The sequence below is a fragment of the Ahaetulla prasina genome, chromosome 1 (genome assembly GCF_028640845.1).
Source record: "Ahaetulla prasina isolate Xishuangbanna chromosome 1, ASM2864084v1, whole genome shotgun sequence".
Lineage (NCBI taxonomy): Eukaryota > Metazoa > Chordata > Lepidosauria > Squamata > Colubridae > Ahaetulla > Ahaetulla prasina.
The window spans coordinates 282911078-282931050 of record NC_080539.1 but is presented as its reverse complement, the minus strand read 5'-3'; the positions used below and the strand labels follow the sequence as shown (position 1 = coordinate 282931050).

The following is a 19973-nucleotide window of genomic DNA, read 5'->3' as shown; positions in this document are numbered from 1 at the left end:
CAGATGGCACCCCTACCGGTGAGGCAGCAGCCTGTGAAATTACATTCTAAATTACAGCAGAGATTAACACCACACATAGAGCAAAACATTTTGAGATTGATGATGAATGACTTGATTCAATATGACGGACAACCCCTTAGCAGCTTACAGGTCATGATATTGCATAAGAGAGTTTGGATGGTTGAAGTAAAAATTGCAGTATCAGCCTGGAAAATATCAGAAGAGAACAGTGAGAGCTAAGAAACACCAGTTATTTTATCGGTGGTCTGCTTTTTATAGCATGACTGAGAAAGGTAATGATGTATTAGTGCAATAATTGGTTGCTTCCAGTGATGGCTTTGTCCTAGCAGAAAACATTTCTCCTTCCCAGGGGTGTAATACCCAATTTTCATTATATCTTTCCGTGCTATGTGACACATTTTCGTGGAGGATTCCTTGATTTTCAGAACAGCCTTCACATACATGTGGGGGGAGGGGAGTGCAGTGCAGAAAGAGGAACAGCAGACATCTTGGGTCTCCTTGTGCAGAGAGAAATGCTCCATAGAGATACGAAGGTACTGTTGGATGCAAATATACATATGTCCTGCTATAAAAAACCTGCTTGCCATTTGTCCCTAGGGCTGTTGTTTGTGCAAACAGCAGCTAGAGAGAGAGAGAGCTGTTCAGTAGGAAACTGATGAAAGCTTTCCATCAGAAGCACTTTCTGGATCAAGCTGTTCTGACTGCTATTTTCTCCAAAATAAAATTGCTATCTTAAGCTTGCTTATTTAACCCTCAGTCCTAAATAAAGTCGAGCCTTCTTATCAGTAGAAAAATTGCCTCTATCTCGCCACTGTGTTCTTTTTTTTTTTTTTTTTGAGAATAGATTTTCTAAGCCTTTTGTATATGTTGAGATTCAGACCTACCTTTCCCAAGCTATGCACAATTGGTTTGCACTCTGAGAATATAATAATTGGCTGTTAGGTAGAATTAGGACCTGGTGTTCAGCCTTTTGAGAGAAGCCCAGTCCTATCCTCTCTTTGCTTTCCAGCACATCGCTAAGAAGGGATTTAGAAACTTTAATTTCCTTTGTACATTAACCCAATTTAATCCAGGCAAATTGTGATGAAACTTGAACTTTTGATTTGTAGTTTTATTTATTTATTTATTTTGTCACAGCAGTATATATAAGCATAAGCATGAAAATAACTATATAATATATAAGCCTATATATATAAGCATAAGTATGTAATAACTATATTAATTGGATATAATGAAAGGAAACAATAGGACAGGAACGGTAGGGACATTTGTGCTCTTATGCACGCCCCTTACAGACCTCTTAGGAATGGGGTGAGGTCAATAGTAGACAGTTTTTGGTTAAAGCTTTGGGGATTTTGAGAAGAGACCACAGAGTAAGGTAGTGTGTTCCAAGCATTAACAACTCTGTTACTTTAGTCATATTTTCTGCAATCAAGATTGAAGCGGTTAACATTAAGTTTAAATCTATTGTGTGCTCTTGTATTGTTGTGATTGAAGCTGAAGTAGTCTTCAACAGGAAGGACATTGCAATAGATGATTCTATGAGTTAAACACAGGTCCTGTCGAAGGCGGCGGAGTTCTAAGTTTTCTAAACCCAAGATTTCAAGTCTGGTGGCATAAGGTATTTTGTTGTATTCAGAGGAGTGGAAAACTCTTCTTGTAAAATATTTCTGGACACGTTCAATTGTATTGATGTCTGAAATGTGGTATGGGTTACAGATAGTCGAGCTGTATTGAAGAATTGGTCTAGCAAATGTTTTATAAGCTCTTGTTAGCAGTTTAGTGTTTCTGGAGAAGAAGCTACGTAAGATTAGGTTTACAACTCTTAAAGCCTTTTTTGCGATGTTGCAGTGGGCTTTGGCACTTAGATCATTGGATATGAAAACTCCAAGGTCTTTGACAGGATGGGGGTCATCTGTAAGGTAATGTCCATCGAGTTTATATTTAGTGTTTAGATTCTTTTTTCCAATGTGTAAGACAGAGCATTTGCTGGTTGAGATTTGGAGTTGCCAAGTTTTTGACCATTCTGACACAAAGTCAAGGTCTTTTTGAAGGGTAGCTGTATTGTTGGTAGTGTTAAATAGTTTGACATCGTCAGCGAAAAGAACACAATTACTTTTAATATGGTCACAGAGATCATTAATGTATAATATGAAGAGTGTTGGTCCAAGAACGCTGCCTTGGGGAACGCCGCTATTGACCGGAACAGGATTGGATAGGGCACTGCCTATTTTGACCACTTGTTGTCTGTTTGACAGGAACGCTGATATCCAATTGTGGAGGGGTCCTGAGATGTCGTAGGATTTTAGTTTTAGGAGACGTTTGTCATGTACCACTGAGTCAAAAGCTTTACAGAAGTCTATGTAAATTGCATCTATTGTTTTGCCTTGATCAAGATTTGTAGTCCATATGTTTTTGCAGTGAAGAAGTTGTAAGTTACATGATATTTATTTTCTGAAACCAAATTGTTTATTAGAGAGTAGATTGTTTCTAGGTGGAGGATAATGGATTGGTTGATGATAGATTCCATAACTTTACAGGTGACGCAGCATAGAGAGATTGGTCTGTAATTTTCAACTAAGCTGGGGTCTCCTTTTTTGAAGACAGGGATGACTGTGGCTAGTGACCAAAGTTTGGGAAGGGAACTGGTCGTGAAGGCTTTTCCAAAGATTATGCTTAGGGGTTCTGCTATATTAGTGGAAAGCTTTTTTTAGAAGTATGCACATAGTCCATCAGGTCCTATAGATAGAGATGGTTTCAGTTTGCGAAGAGCTTTTTCAACATTTTCTTCAGTGAAATCTATATGTGTTAGGTCGTTGTTGGTGCAGTGTGGGAATGTTGGGTATGAGCCATTACTGTTAACAAAGACTGAGCCGAAGAATGTGTTAAAGAGGTTTGCTTTAACTGTTTCATCATTATTTTCTTTGCCGTTAGATTCTTTTAGTGGTGGGATGGATCTCGAGTCATTAAGTTTGTTGTTCACAAAATTATAAAAAGCACGATTGGAATTTGTGCGCAGAAAGTCTTCTTCTTGCTTGGTGTGGTAATTGGTGCAGCCAGTTTTTATTTGCTTGCATATATCTCTGTATCGGTTTTTGAAATTAGCTACATGTCCCTTTTTGTTTATCAGTAGATTAAGACACACTAAATTGCTGTTATTCTAAAATAAAAGCCAAATTTCTAGTTTCTTCTTTTTCAGCCATGTTGAAGAAGTGGGAGTGGTCTGGGAACTATACTAGAGCATGTACATGGCCTACAAGGAAGCCATGCTTCTTAATACAAAGCCTTCCATTGAGGACCTGTATACTGCACAAATCAAGAAGAGGGCCGTGAAAATATTTACAGATCCCTCACATCAAGGACATAAACTGTTTCAACTCCTACCCTCAAAACAACGCTATAGAGCACTGCACACCAGAACAACAAGATACAAGAACAGTTTTTTCTCGAAGGCCATCACTCTGCTAAACAAATAATTCCCTCAACACTGTCAAACTATTTACTAAATCTGCACTACTATTAATCTTCTCATCGTTCACATCACCAATCTCTTTCCACTTATGACTGTATGACTATAACTTTGTTGCAGGCAATCCTTATGATTTATATTGATATATTGACCATCCTTTGTGTTGTAAATGATGTACCTTGATGAACGTATCTTTTATTTTATGTACACTGAGAGCATATGCACCAAGACAAATTCCTTGTGTGTCCAATCACACTTGGCCAATAAAAAATTCTATTCTATTCTATTCTATTATTTTTATCCCATATATAGTCAGTCTCGTGTCTTGGGTTTATTCTTTACATTTTATATGCATACCTCTAAACCAGCAAAATCTGTTGAGCTTCTCTATAATTTCCAGTGGGAGCCTTTTCATGGTAAGAGGCCTGCACCCTTCTCTATTAAATCTATCTTTAAGTGGGGGACATTTAGCTACTGCCGCCCCCTGAGCCTAAGCATTCCTGTCTCTGTGGTGGTTTTGTGGCAGGAACTGTGTCAGTTGTCTTGTTGGTTTGTATGACATTTGTGGTTGACCTTCACCATGCTGGATTTATGTACAAAAGGAGAGATGCTCTTCAGTGATTTCATTAGTCACATTTCGTACATATTGATACTAACAATCAATTAAAGTTAAATCTGTGGCCTCTTTCTCTGGGTTCGTAGTACAAGAATTGTGAAATGCTTAATGAAAGGCATTGCTATACCAGAGTGTAAATGGCAGTACTAATAGTAACGAATAAAAGAGCTGCTGGACTATTCTTCAAAATATTTATTTCCAAAGACAAAGTTTATAAATGCTACTGTAGAGCTTGCTAAAACCAGTATATAATTTTATCCTATATCTTATTTGTTTATTTTCTTTTTTCTCAATTTGCAGGGCTATTTCCTCCTCTTCGAATCTATGCTGGATTCAGTCATTTATGCAAGGGACAAATATCTGGCCAAAGGAGGCTCAGGTTAGTCTGATTAAATAAATAGTTCCGCTAGGGAGAAAACTAGATTCTGCTATGCATGACCAAGAATTTTATTTTCTGAAATGAATGATGTTTTCATTAAGAGTAGCTCCAAGATAATCATTTCATAGTATGGATAATGCAGAAGCAGTAACAGAATATTTGGATCTTAAATGAAATACTATTTTCAGGAATGCTTTGTCTTTTTAAAAATAATTGATATTCAGTCCTTGAAGAATTTTATGGAACTTTTTAATGGTAACTGATTTGGTGATAATGTAGTAAAAGGTAGAAAGTTGCTATAGGAGTATTTCTAAATGTTGCTTTACAGATTGCTAAAAAGGATTTATTTTATTTATTTATTTATTTTATTTATTTATTTTGTCACAACAATATATGTAGGTATGTAAATACAGGGATGTTTTTGTGTGTGTGTGTGTATGTGTGTTTGCTTGTGATAGCAGAGTTTTATATTTTCATCATCTACAACAAGGGTGTCAAACACGTGGCCCGCGGGCCGGATATGGCCTATGCAGGCCACATCCACCCCGACTCCATAAACGCAAAAATAATCCCAATACGTCACAATATGGCCCTCAATGCAATTGGTTTTGACACCCCTGATCTACAATGTCCTCCTCCTACTCCCACCCCAATATTCAGAACAGATTGAGCATGGTCCTTGAGAGAAGGGCAAATCTATCCTATTGATTCATCCCATGTTGGTGGACAAAAATATTTGAATACCACCCAGTGGAATTCTTTAAGGTGGCTACAAATTTTGCTGTATGTAAAAATGTTACAGGAAGAGCAGAACTAACAATCTAATCTAGATATGAAGTTTAAGAAAGAAGTGGGGAACTACTTGAAAACAGAGGTTCTAGTGTCTAATATAGAAACAGTTTATCAAAGCTTGTTTATGTATTATGTTTTACATTTAAATAAAACCCAGTTTTCATGTGGAGTTTCAAGAATGGAACAGAATTCTTTATTAGCCAAGTCTGATTGGACACACAACAAATTTGTCTGGTGCACAAGCTGTCAGTGTACATACAATCAACAAATAATAAATCATCATGATCATAATCAATACAGTCACCATGAATCATAAAATGCAACCCTCAGTAATAATCCTAAAATATTAAATAAAAACCATCAGCATAAATCATAAGGTACAAACACAAAGTGATAGTCATAAGATGCTAAAGGAATAGGTAATAGGAAAGATGGATAAAAGAAAAAATGGTAATACAGCCCTACTACATAGTTTGATATCCTAGGGCATAAGACAGTGTTGTGGGAATTATTTGTTTAGTAGAGTGATGCATGGGGGAAAAACAATCTTTGTGTCCAGTTGTTTTGTCATGCAATGCCCTATAGCATTGTCTTGAGGGAAGAAGTTGAAACAGTTTATGTCCAGGATGCGAGGGATCTGTAGTTATTTTCATAGCCCTCTTTATGGTTTGTGCAGTATTTGGGTCCTTAATGGAAGGCAAGATGGTTGCAATTATTTTTTCTGCACTCCTAACTATCGGTTGAAATTTGTCTGTCTTGTTTGGTTGCTGTGCTAAACTAAACAATTATACAGGTACAAATGATAGGCTCAATAATTTCTCTGTAGAACTGTACCAGCAGCTCTTGGGCAGTCTTCTGAGTTGTCAAAGGAAGAAGATTCTTTGTTGTTCTTTAGTGTAGTTTTTACACTACATTTTACACTACATTACATTTTTACACCATCAATTGTTAATATAAAAGCAGAGACCCCCTCCCTTCTTTTTACTGCAATTCTATCTGCCCTCTGTATCTTAAATCCTGGGATATGCAAGCCAGGTTTCAGTGAAGCAGAGGGCTACCAAGTTGAAAAAATCAGAGTTGAACCTGTTTAAGGGGAGTATCTGTTTAAGAGAAGTATGTTTAAGGGAGCCACATAATAACAGAGTTGGAAGGGATCTTGGACATTTTCTAGTCCAATCCCCTGCTCAAGCAGGAAACCCTATAACATTTCAAATAGTTGCCCAATCTCTTTTAAAAACCTCCACAACGTCTGGAGCGGGGAAATCATGTGACACCTCTCCTGCGCAGACTGCACTGGCTTCCTGTTGCCTTTCGGGTGCATTTCAAGGTTTTGGCAACCACCTTTAAAGCGCTCCATGGCTTGGGACCTGGGTACTTACGGGACCGCCTTCTGTTACCTCATGCCTCCCACCGACCCGTACGCTCGCACAGAGAGGGCCTTCTCAGGGTGCCGTCCGCCAGACAATGCCAGCTGACGGCCCCCAGAGGAAGATCCTTCTCTGTGGGGCCCCCCACTCTTTGGAACGAACTCCCCCCTGGTTTACGCCAAATACCTGACCTTCGGACTTTTCGCCACGAACTGAAAACATATCTGTTTGTTCGTGCGGGGCTTTCTTAAATTGTTTAGTTTTAACTTCTAAATTTCTCTTTGGTTTTAATTGGGGTTTTTTAGATTCTTAATTATTTTAAATTCGGCCACATTGTATAATAAGTTTTTTAACTGTATTTTAACTGTATATTGCTTTTTTTTATTCTGGCTGTATACCGCCCTGAGTCCTTCGGGAGAAGGGCGGTTTATAAATCTAATAAATAAATAAATAAATAAAATCATACCTGTATTCTGTTTTATTTTAAATCTGGAATTGTGAGCTTGTGTTTGCATGCCACACACTGAAAATCAAAATATAATGTTATGGTATTTAAAATAATCACGATTTTCTACCTTTCTGGTGGTACTTTCTGAGGTGGAAGCACTACTTCTGAGGGAATAGGTCTGTGAGAAAAAAATTCTTCTAAACTCCCGGTCTATGGAGAGTCTTAATCATCCAGGTCATGGTTGCCCCAAAAATGCTTTTTCCAAAAGGCAACTGGACTTTCTTGGTTTTGTGTTTGAAAACATTCTGCTTCCCATCTAAGAAGTTCTTCAATTCTAAAGTCATGGCTATTGCTCAATGGGCAGATGAGAGAATGGCCAGAAGGATTTTTGGCCAGCTTCAGCCACACTACACACTACACTACAAGCCACACTTGTAGCATGGCCTTGCTGCATTGATTCATGTCCCCATCACTACTCATTTGGGCTGCTGCAATGCAGTGGGACTGCCTTTCAAGACTACTCGAAAACTGCAATTGCTTCAAATTGCTATGACCTCTGTGCTATCTGGCAGATTTTGTCAGGATTATAGAATTATGAATATTGCAGGCCCAGCATTGGTTTTCACTGGGTTTCTTGGTCCAATTCAACTTCTGGTTTTAACCTATAAACTCTTTATGACTTGGCATCTAGTTATCTTCAGGACTACCATCTGGGACCATGGTTGCATGTTTGGAATGCTTGTCATAAGAGATGAGTGGGGCTAAGGCCAGGAAGCAATAGTTTTCAGTGATAGTGGTGGTGATTCTTTGGAACCTACTCTTTCTGGAGGTGAAATTGTCTCTATCTGCAATAACTTTCCAGATCCAAATATAATTGTTCCAGTGGGTTTTGGAGGTCAATTATTTGTAGTTTAGATTCTGATGTAAGTATATTTTAATTTTGTAAAGCATCAAGAATTGTTGAGATGTGGTGGTTTATAAATTTAATTAAAAATAATTTACAGTAGGCTAATTGCTACTAGAATTCTGGCTTACCATTCTGTGCATGTACGGCTTCAAAATTTATCCCCAGTGCATTTTTACTCCTCCTTCTCATTTACAGTGTTTAGATTGAGGAACATCTAATTTTGGCTCTTTGAAATAGAATAGGAAGTATTGAGTTTTCAGTGTTTGCTGAAGCACTTACTAACTGCGTGCACAGCTGGATGACTTAATTAAGAATAGTGCTTAACCAAGGGAAAATATAGGCTATTTTTGAGACAAACTGCAGTATTTAAAGCACCATGAAAGAGTTGGCCCCGTATCTAGCATTAGAGAGCCAAATTGGTATGGCATTCGTTGCATTTTATCAAAATAATTTCCAAGTTTATTTAACATTGTATTATATTGATGCATATGTTGTTTTGCTGAAAAAATGTTTCTAACTAATATTTTTCTCTTTTAAAATTATTATTAGAAGATTGAAAACTGACGTTTGACCTGCTTAAGAGGAAAATATCACAAGCTGAGTTTCAGTAAATCAAGTTATTGTTGTTGTTTTTATTTTTTTATTTTTGCTTCTTGTTTTTTATGGATGAAATAATACAGTCTTACAAACTCTTACAAAGTCTACAAACAACTTATTTCAACTGTTTTTCTTATTTCTACTTCAGTTGTAGTAAAGTTAAACCAGTTTCTCTTTCACAGTAAGGGAGAAAATGACATATTCTATGTGTTTGCAGACAGTCCCCAGAGTGATGTGATGGTTCTTCTTACCCTTTGAAGAAAAAAATTGTAGTAATCAAAAAAATGAAAGGTTGGGAACTTCTGTTTTATCTAAAACCAGATTAGGCAAGTACAGAGCCACATCTGGCATCACAATGTAGTGTCAGTTGACATCTGTGACTTTTTTGTACCCTCTGTGCTTCATAAGCAGTGAAAAGAAAGTAAAATATAGAAAGGAAAGAACTGATAGATGTGAAGAAATGTCATAGCATATCTTAAGGGACTGCAGTTGCATGAATCTTGCTGTATCACTCTACTAATACTATGGATTTTCAAGTGAACAAATATATAGTAATTTATAAGAGAAATTTTATCTTTTTTTTGAGAAGAGGAGAATATTTTTGCCCCTATATCCAAAGAAGCCATGCTGACTATCAGATCTTCTCTTTTAAGTTTGTTTCATTTATTCAGTGTATATTAGCAGATTAAGTTGAATGGCTAATGTCAGACGCAAGAAATCAAGAGTCAGGATAGAGTTCAAAAGCACTACAACCTACATAGGAACCTACATAGGTTCCATGTAACCTATAAACAAGAATCTAATCTACTAACAGTCAAGGAAAATTGGCACCAGATAAGAGTCAGTGGACTTCAAGGAGAGCTGAACTTAGGTCTCTAATGGGGACAAAGTGACTCCAAACTGATGGTGCGTTCAACCCACCCATGGGCTCAGCCGGGTCATTTCCTACATCTGAGTCTAAATGCAGAGAAAAGCTACTGTATTTAGATTACAGTAAGGTACTTATGTACTTCTTTAATCAATGTATAAGCTGCTTCAATTTATGTACTTTAATCAATTTATAAACTAAGGTGACTCTGGATAACCATAGCACTTAGACTTATATAATTCTTCACAGTGCTTTACAGCCCTCTCTAAGTGGTTTACAGAGTCAACATATTGCCCCCAACAATCTGTGTCCTCATTTTAATAACCTTGGAAGGTTAAGTCAACCTTGAACTGCTCAGAATCGAACTCCTGGAGTGGGCAATGAGTTAGCCTGCAGTACTACATTCTAACCACTGTGCCACCACTGTTCTAGATGCTTCATTTATTTATTTTATTTATTTATTTATTGGATTTTTATACCGCCCTTCTCCCGAAGGACTCAGGGCGGTTTACAGCCAAAGATAAAAAACATAAACATAAACAAACATTAAAAGCTTATTAAAAAACCGATTCTAAAAATTTGGCCAAATCAAATTAAAAAATTAGTATAAAACCATTATAAAACCCCAATTTAAAATTTCGTTAGGCTAGCCCCGCCCGATGAAATAACAGAGTCTTGAGCTCGCGTTTGAACATTCAGAGGTCGGGGAGTTGGCGCAACCCCGGAGGCAACTCATTCCAAAGGGCAGGGGCCCTCCCCCGGGGGTTGCCAGTCGACATTGTTTAACTGATGGCACCCTGAGGAGGACCTCCCTATGGGAGCACACAGGTCAATGGGAGACTGTTGGTAGCAGTAGGTGGTCCCGTAAGTAACCCGGTCCTGTGCCATGGAGCGCTTTAAAGGTGACAACCAACACCTTGAATTGCACCCGGAAGACCACTGGCAACCAGTGCAGACTGCGCAGGAGAGGTGTTACATGGAAGCATCGCAATGCTCGCTCTATTACCCGCGCAGCCGCGTTCTGGACCAGCTGGAGTCTCCTGGTGCTCTTCAAGGGGAGCCCCATGTAGAGAGCATTGCAGTAGTCCAGGCGGGAAGTGACAAGGGCATGAGTGACCGTGCATAGGGAGTCCTGGTCAAGGAAGGAACGTAACTGGCGTATGAGGCGAACCTGATAAAAAGCTCCCCTGGCGACAGCCGTCACATGTTTTTCAAAAGACAGCCGATCGTCCAGGAGAACGCCTAAGTTGCGAACCCTCCCCCGGGGGGCCAATGATTCACCCCCAACAGTCAGCGATGGGACAAGCTGGCTGTACCGGGAGGCTGGCATCCACAGCCACTCTGTCTTGGACGGGTTGAGCTGAAGCCTGTTCTTCCCCATCCAGACCCGCACGGTTCCAGAAAAACCTCTTCTGCATAAAAAAAACTCAGAAGCCATTGTTTTCCAGAGTTCTTTACTAGCATGAGGAAACTGGCACACGATGAGTGAAATTCCAAAACTGAATTTCCGGATTCTTTTCCCAGTTATACAAACCCCAAGAGTCCCACCCCCCTGACCTCTTTGATGATCACATGGTCCCACATTCTCCCAGTTCATTTGAATATCTTCTTGCCACTCTTCCTGCAGATGTGAACACCATCCGACCTTGACCGCTTGAAGAATGTTACCATACCCCTCAGCCCCCCTTCCTCCCCTCAGGGGAAAAATGTGGCAGCGTCTGGAACCCTAAAGTCTAATATGGTTTCCAGGCCTGACACTAAGTTGCGAACCCTCCCCCGGGGGGCCAATGATTCACCCCCAACAGTCAGCGATGGGACAAGCTGGCTGTACCGGGAGGCTGGCATCCACAGCCACTCTGTCTTGGACAGGTTGAGCTGAAGCCTGTTCTTCCCTATCCAGACCCGCACGGCCTCCAGACACTGGGACATCACTTCGACGGCTTCGTTGGGGTGGTTAGAGGTGGAAATGTATAGCTGAGTGTCATCAGCGTACAGATGGTATTTCACCCCAAAACCACGGATAATCTCATCCAGTGGCTTCATATAGATGTTGAACAGGAGAGGCGAGAGAACCGACCCCTGCGGCACCCCACATATGAGGTGCCTTGAGGCCGATCTCTGCCCCCCCCCTGCCAACCCCGTCTGCGATCGGTCGGAGAGATAGGAGGAGAACCACCGAAAAATGGTGCCTCCCACTCCTAAACCCCCCAGCCGACGCAGCAGGATACCATGGTCGATGGTATCAAAAGCCGCTGAGAGATCTAACAGGACCAGGACATAGGAACAAGCCCTGTCCCGAGACCTCCAGAGATCATAAACCAACGCAACCAAAGTCGTCTCCGAGCTGTACCCAGGTCTGAAGCCGGACTGGAACGGGTCTAGATAGACAGTTTCATCCAGGTACCGAGGAAGCTGACATACCACCACAGTCTCAACAACCTTCGCCAGAAAGCGAAGGTTGGAGACAGGACGGTAATTTGCCAAAATAGCCAGGTCCAGGGAGGGCTTCTTAAGGAGGGGCCTCACCACCGCCTCTTTCAAGGCGGTAGGAAAGACACCCTCTGCCAAAGAGGCGTTGATAATTCCCAGGAGCCAGCCTCGTGTCACCTCCTGTGTGGCCAGTACCAACCAGGAGGGACATGGGTCCAATAAACATGTGGTCGCATTCAGCCTCCTCAGTATCCTGTCCATGTCCTCGGGAGTCACAGCATCAAACTCTCCCCAGATAATATTCTCAAGAACTACCTCCGTCATCCCACTCGAACCTACCCAATCAGCATCCAGACCGTCTCGTATCCGAGCAATTTTTATCGGACAGATATTGTATTAAATATTATGAATATTGTATTCATAATGTATTAAAATAAAACTTAAGATCCAAATAATATTTTTATTTATTTATTTGAATTTATAAGCTATGCAACTCCAATTATTTAAACAGAACAAGGATATTAAGCTATTCATGGTGGACCTAAATATCCAAGGATTAATATATCCAGTATTGATGGATATATGATGTGGAGTCACAAATTGTTTTGTCCCAGGGATCACTGAAAAGCTATACTTTTAAAGCTTTCGGGAAAGATATAGGGTCATGGATGTGCAGATAGGGCTAGAATATAATTGGGGAGTTATTAATTTAAAATAAATGAAAGGACTTCATTATCTCTGCTTGTTTCTCATTCCCGATAGAAAATAACATTAATAGTAGTTTTGTTGATTGTTTAGATAATTTGACAGGATTTCAAAGAGAATGGTTTTGCTTTTAAACATATGTAATTCATGTTGTTTCTGGTTTAGAAAGTTAATCGAAGTCTTATTTATAGTTTTTTATATTTTTATGTATAAATCAGTTAGCTGGTAGGATTCAAAGATCAAATGGATTTCCCCATTTCAATGCCCATATGGTATATTCTTGCATTGTGTACAGTAGTAAGCATCAGAACCTGTGACTTCAAAATATTCTATATTATTTCTAGAGTGGACTTTCTAAAGAGTTAGGCTGTAAGTCCAATAACCATTGCACTAGATAGAAAGAAGAAAGTTTACAATGAATATTTTTTGATATAGTGAAAACTGTCGTATTCCATGGAACTATGTACTTTTGTGATACATGTGATAGCTTGATCAAACATATGTAGGGACTTGGCTTTTCTTTTTCTTTTTTCTTTTCCTTCTTATGAAATTTCTTCCCTTGGCCCCAAGATGTCAACAGAGGTACCTTCAGAGTGAGAAGAACAATAACTTAATAGATAATTTTGAAATAGAAAATATGGTGCAGTTTCTGCAAGAATGACATTGCTTTCAGGATGGAGTTCTTAAAATTAATTAACCGCCAAATCTGTATGATTTGATAAGATATTTATCAACTTCCCTTGCACCTTTTAGTGCCAATAGCGTAACTGCACAGTTCATTTAGCAGGGATTTAGGCGTTTGTAACGGGTGAACTTTTGCCAACTGCTTTGGAACAATTGTCCTACTTTCTTTATTATGCTAAATGCTTTCCAGGAGGCAAAGATGATTTATATTTCAATCTTTCTAGAAAGTAGATGGTCTGATTTTAATTGAGAAGTTAAAGCTGTGCTACTCTTGGATTATTCAGATTTCATTTAAAATTGAGTGGCATAATAGACATTTTAAACGGCCATCTGAATTACAGTTCACCGCAGCAATTTAATATAGATCAATAGGATGTATATAATATGAGTCTCAAATCATCTTCAGAGTAGGCATTTCTGTCTTGAAAATTTCACTGAATTGCCTGTCTTAGAAGAGATATTTGCAATATGAGCCACTGAACCCTTACTTTAAGAAAATGTTACCTGCCACTCTAAGCTGTTCACTGTCAACAGTGTTAAGTTGTGCGTTTGTCTATGCCTAAATTGTGTATCTTATTTATTATTTATTACACCAATTTGTATACCTCCCAACCATAAAACTCAAGGCAGTTTAGGATAAACTACAACTTAAAAGCTCCCATTGTAATTGGTAAGTGTATGTTCTTAGAGCTGCTAGGCTGAATACAGAAAAAATAAAAGCTTTCACCTTGCAGTTTAAACTGTTTATCAGCTAAGGCTTTGGAGGAGCACAGTGTTCTCAGTGGAATGCAATGTTAATTTGCTTGTCAAGTGAAGCTAAGACAATGAAGCTGCTAATGCTTCTGACCTTAATAAGCTTCTTAGTAAAAAGTGTATTAAAAAAAAGCTGAAGTGATGCCTCTACACTACACTACAAATACTAAGAACTTAAGCCTGCTGTAGTCCCAGTCTGTTTTAGAACCAAAAACAGTAAGGGAGTAAGTTAAGATCAGTGGTTGAATAGAAAAGTGTTATATTAGATCACTAATGTAGATTTTAAAGGCAGTGGCAGAAAGATATATTATCCATCCTGTAATGCTTTTAGTTCCAAGTGTAATAAAAATGCCCGGGTGGCATTGTACCTGACATTTTTTATTTTTTATGTATTTATTGGATTTCTTATGGCTGTCCATTTCAGTAGACTCTGGACATTTACAAGATCCAAATACGCCAAACAATTTCAAAAACATCAAGCAAAATGGACAGCCTGGACTAAAAACAGCCAAAACACAATAGGGCTTCATAAACACACTTAAGCCCAGGTCTGAAAAGAGAGTCAGGTCTTAAGAGCTGTTTGGAACCCTAGAAGAGTAAGTGCTGGTTGAATCTGTGTTCCAGAGGGTAGGTAGAACAACAGAGAAGTTATGCTTCCTCAGTTCCATGACAGAGGTAACCGCTGCCCAATGTACTGGGCAGGCAGAAACAATTGGAGATAGATAATCACTCAGATCAGGGGTCCCCAGGCCGCGGGCCATGACCAGGTTGTGGCCTGTCTGGAACTGGGCTGCGCAAGAGGTGGGCGAGCGCACACGTAGCTCCACTTGCGCAGACAGCAGACGCTTATGCGCAAAGCTCCATTTGCGCGAGCGACGTGCCACTCTCACAGAACCATCCCCTCTTCCCTCCCATCCCCGCCAGGGGGCCAAGCCGGAAAGGTTGAGGACCGCCGCCTTAGATAACAAACCCTGTGCCCTGAGGGACTTAACGGGTAACAACCAACCCTTTGATTTGCCCCAGAAGCTCATTGGCAAACCATTCAAAAGTACTATCCTGGATAGTTTTCCTTCTTAAGCAATTGCTTTGATGTCTTTTTATTTTTTCAGGAAAAGTAATGTATTATTTCTTCTTGCACATTGGCCTTAAGCAACTTTTTTTAAAAAAAGAAAAAAGCAAGAAAGGAAATTACCTTCTGCGTTGTGTTTTTTTTTCTTTCCTCCTGTATTTTTCTTTTCTTACTGAAAACAGCATACTGCTGTTATTATAGCCAGCTGACAATTTATTATGACTGTATTAACATAGCAGCAAAGCTGTGTGGGGAATTCTGGGAGTTGAAGTCCGCCAGGCTTAAAGTTGCCAAGGTTGGAGACCCCTGCATTAAGCTGTGGCTTGCAAAAAAAAAAAAAAAATTTCTCCGAAGCAAAAGTACTACATGAAAGAGTGATTGATTGCAGTTGCCTTCCCACCTTTAAAGGATATTTGCTTCCAACTATGCTTCGGCTTTGCGGTTCCTTCGGTATTACCTTTTTACCACATTGCTGAGGGATCAAAAGATTTCCCATCTTACTTTGTTCTCAGCGTGAGCTGTTACTAATGACAAATGATTTGGAGGCAGTGAATCGAGAAGGACACAGATGACAAATCCACACCAGTGCAAGAGTGCGCTGCCCTGCTATGTCCGATCAGCAGTTTCGTATCACCTATGTTGAGAAATAATTCAATTGGGTAAAAAAAACAACACGATGAAATAATCCAGAATTAAAGGGGTCTTATTTTTCTTTGCCTTTCCTTTTTCCTTATTTTTATAAATAGCAAGACTTAAGGACTGAATCCGGCTTATCAGTGAAGTGACAAGTTCGGAATATGTCAAAACCCTTTCCTCTCTTTTTAGAAGATTAAGGAAAATACCTTCCATTGAACTGGATCTTTTCTACGATCAATTTTTTAAAAAAATGAAATTACAGTGAAACAGAATTGGGCTATACGGTTAAGATAGAATAAGCAAAAAACCTCCCCCAGGATCCGCTTTCCTTGTCATTTCTAACATCATCAGCCATTTAAAAATCAGTTGGTCAAACAACAGATCTAGATGTACAGTAATATTAGAAGATGCACTTCAGAGCGCCTTACAAAGGCAACCTTGTAAATATGCATTTGTCACTGTAGGACCTACCTGTCTACAGAAAGATGAAGGATTTAACTCCTATTTTCATTTATTTATATATTTTGTATTCATTTATTTGTATCTTGCCTGTATTATTTTTACAAATAACTCAAGGTGGCAAACATATCCAACACACTTTCCTCCTCTTATTTTCCCCACAACAACAGCCCTGTAAGGTGGGTTGGGCTGAGAGAGAATGACTGGCTCAAAGTCACCAGCTGGCTTTTATGGCTAAGGTAGAATTTGAACTCGCAGCCTCCTGCTTTCTAGCCTGATGCCTTTAACCACTAGACAAAACTAAACCGGATGTGTTCAAGATTTGTTTCAAATCTTGCAAATTGTCAAATAAATGACCTCTCTGTAAAATTTGGAAAAATTCTGCACTGACATTAAGTGGCATAATGGTGTATCTGCATCTCTGCTGCCATCTAGTGATCATCCAGATTTTTTGCAGCTCAGCAGTTAACTATAGCTTTTTTGTTAAGCTTGCCCTCACTCTACTTGCTTCATTATTTATTTCTTCCTTCTGTTTTTAAGGCCCACTAAGTGTTGCACAGTTTGCATAGGATTAATAAATAAAGGAAAATATTTATTGCTTGGGGCTGAAATGAGGCGACCGTGGGGCTCTCTGAATTTGGGTAATGAAATGTATTCAAGAAAACAACCAAGCTCAAAGAGCACCAAAGACCCCTGCGTAAGATTAGAAATTTCATACTACAAAACAACCACCTCTACACAAGATTTTGTGCCTGGGATAGTGCACTCCAAGCACACATCTAGGCAGTTTCATACTGCATTCTGACCCAGTGTTTTTTGGGGGAGATAGAACCAGGCTTTCTAGAATCTGTGAAAGTATAGTAGGATTGTGGTCAGTTCAGACCTTGGGATGGGACAATGCGGGCACAACTGAGGCATTTTCTATCAAGATTATAAAGTTTATAATATGAATCAGCCTGTTAATACTCCATTGGAATAATAATAGCAATAGGAGTGATAGTACTAATATATTAGTAATAGTAATATATTAGTAATAGTAATTCACCAGAGACGTATTCCTTATGTGTCCAATCACATTTGGCCAATAGATTTTATATTTGATTCTATATTTTGTATGTGATTGTCTATTCTATTTCCATTTCTGTTCTATTGGAACTAAATGCTAATCCTGGCATCAAGGTTTGCAAATTAACATGTATGCATGTTTTATTTGGAAATACTCTTACGTAACACTTGCTGTATATTGCGCCATAGTTGGTTTTGAAAGCAGCTTAACTCAAATCATTTTGTCAGTACTTAATGAGGGATGCTGTTAATAATCCAAGAACAGGCCTGGAAAGTTGGACGATGAGAAGACAAGTGTAAGCCACAAAGTCAGCAACCTTGTCTGTAGAAGAAATAACATTCTCCTGTAAAGTTATGCTTTACGTCAGTGTCTGTGTGGTAGTAGTCTACTTTGCAGAACTTCTGATTTCTTTCAGCTGCATTGGTGACCTTTTTTTTCCCGGTACATGTGAATAATATCACCTTTCTTTCAGAATAAAATATTGAATTCTCGAAAGGCTTTCAGTCTGAAAACATGGGACTTTTTTCTCCCGTTTTTGGGACATCCAGTTTCTTTAGTTATTTTACTAAAGAATATGTATATAATTGTTCATCCTGTAATTTTTTTTTAATTTCTTTTTATTTACATTTATATCCCGCCCTTCTCCGAAGACTCAGGGCGGCTTACATTGTGTAAGGCAATAGTCTCATTCTATTTGTATATTTATATACAAAGTCAATTTATTGCCCTCCCAACAATCTGGGTCCTCATTTTATCTACCTTATAAAGGATGGAAGGCTGAGTCAACCTTGGGCCTGGTGGAACTAGAACCTGCAGTAATTGCAGGCAGCTGTGTTTAATAACAGGCTATCTTACAGCCTGAACCACACCGCGGAAGTAATGTTGATTACTTCCTCCAAATGTTTAATTCTGAATAAGCATCAACACTATAGTATATTCCATATATTGATTATAAATAGATACAACAAATTTGCCTATTTCAATGCTCTTTAGGCTTTTTGACCTCAATATCTAAACCAGGGGTGTCATGGCGGTGTCAATTGACATATCGGGACTTTTTTCCCCTTTGCTAAACTGGGTATGGGCATTGTGCAGTGCGCGACGCATCCGGCCCAGAGGCCGGGAGTTTGATAACCCTGATCTAGACTGTTGCACTTGGTGCAAAATGGGACAACCAACCTGCTAGATGGTACAAGAAAAGATGATGATAACACCTGAAAAATCTACACAGGTTGTCAAATATTTCTATAAAATTTATATCACTATTTTAAAATATTGATACGAGTTTTAAAAATCCTGAAAGAGCTCAAACTTGGACTGTCTAAGGCAATGTTTCTCAACCGTGGCAACTTTAAGGTGTGTGGGCTTTGATACCTAGAATTCCCCAGCATGTAATGAATTGAAGTCATGTCTTAAAGTTGCTACCCTTGAGAAATACCGGTCTACGATACCACCTCTCCTCTTACAAACCTGCATGGGCCTTAAGATCTGCAGGAGAGGTCCCTTTGGAGATTCCTCTACTGTCGTGTCCCACTCCTCCGCTGACGGCCGGGTCAGGGAAATCCGAATCAGGCTTGCCTCTGCAGCTCTGCCCAAAGTCCTCAGAGCAGGCAGGAGACCAGTAAGTGACTTCAGCAAGATAAGTTCGACTTTTGCCTGACTCAGAGACTGCCAGAAAGCAGATCCTTTATATAGGCCATGGGGTGTGGCTCCATGACTCAGCACTCATTAAGGCCTGCCCCTCCCTTCCTTCTGTTGCCTCCGCCTATCCAATCTTCTGATGCGAGGGTCACTCCAATCAGCTGTTGTTGGGAGTAAACCCTCCTCAGGCTCACATGCTGTGGAGGAGGGGGAGGGGTCTAGCTGCTCCGTTTGCCTGGGCATGGAGTCAGGGCTGGGGCAGGGAGGTGCTCCTTCTTCTGCAGTTTGTCTGGGCATGGAGCCAGGACTGGGGCCGGGAGGCATACATTCCTCCGTGTTCGGGAGCAGATAAGAAGGCCCCGGCTGCTCTGAGGGCGGGCAAGACACAACACCTACTATTACTGACTCAGCTGTCTAGTACCTTTTTGCACTCTGTCTTGTGCTCAAATTGAGTAGGAGGATAGGATATAAATCAAATTACAATAATTTAAAAGTTGAATATGTTTCTTAGAAAAATAAAGTACAACTAACTAGTCCTCGGCTTTCAACCACAACTGAATCCCAAATTTCTGTTATTAAGCGAGATGTTTGTTAAGTGAATTTTGCCCCCATTTTACGACATTCCTTGCCACAGTTGTTAAGTGAATCACTGCAGTTGATAAGTTAGTAACACAGCTGTTCAGTGAATCTGGCTTCCCCATTGACTCTGCTTGCAAAAGGTGACCCTGGGATGCTGCAAGGGTCATGAGTATGAACCAGTTGCCATATGTCCAAATTTTGATCACATGATCAGGGGGTTGCTGTAAAGGTTGTAGCTCTGAAAAACAGTCATCGGTCACTTTTTTCAGTGCTGTTGTAACTTTGAACGGACACCAAATGAACTGTTGTAAGTCGAAGGCTACATGCATACCAGTTCAAAGTTGTTTGTATTTTCTCTTTTATACTGTAGCTTTTGGTTATAGCACTGGTAGACTTAAAGTTCTTCTCCTCCCCTTTCACATCCCAGCAAAAAACATCCTGCAATTGTTACAGCTGTTTTGTACTCCGTTCATGGAAGCGCACGTCT

General features: G+C 39.6%; 1 protein-coding gene across 1 annotated transcript in view; it reads left to right on the top strand.

Annotated features, from left to right (window-relative positions):
• Nucleotides 1-19973, top strand: part of PRMT3 (protein arginine methyltransferase 3) — a 93188-nt gene that overhangs the window by 44044 nt on the left and 29171 nt on the right. Inside the window, exon 11 of the mRNA XM_058161233.1 lies at nt 4407-4485. Coding sequence (XP_058017216.1) covers nt 4407-4485 — 79 coding nt within the window. The remainder of the gene's footprint in view (nt 1-4406; nt 4486-19973) is intronic.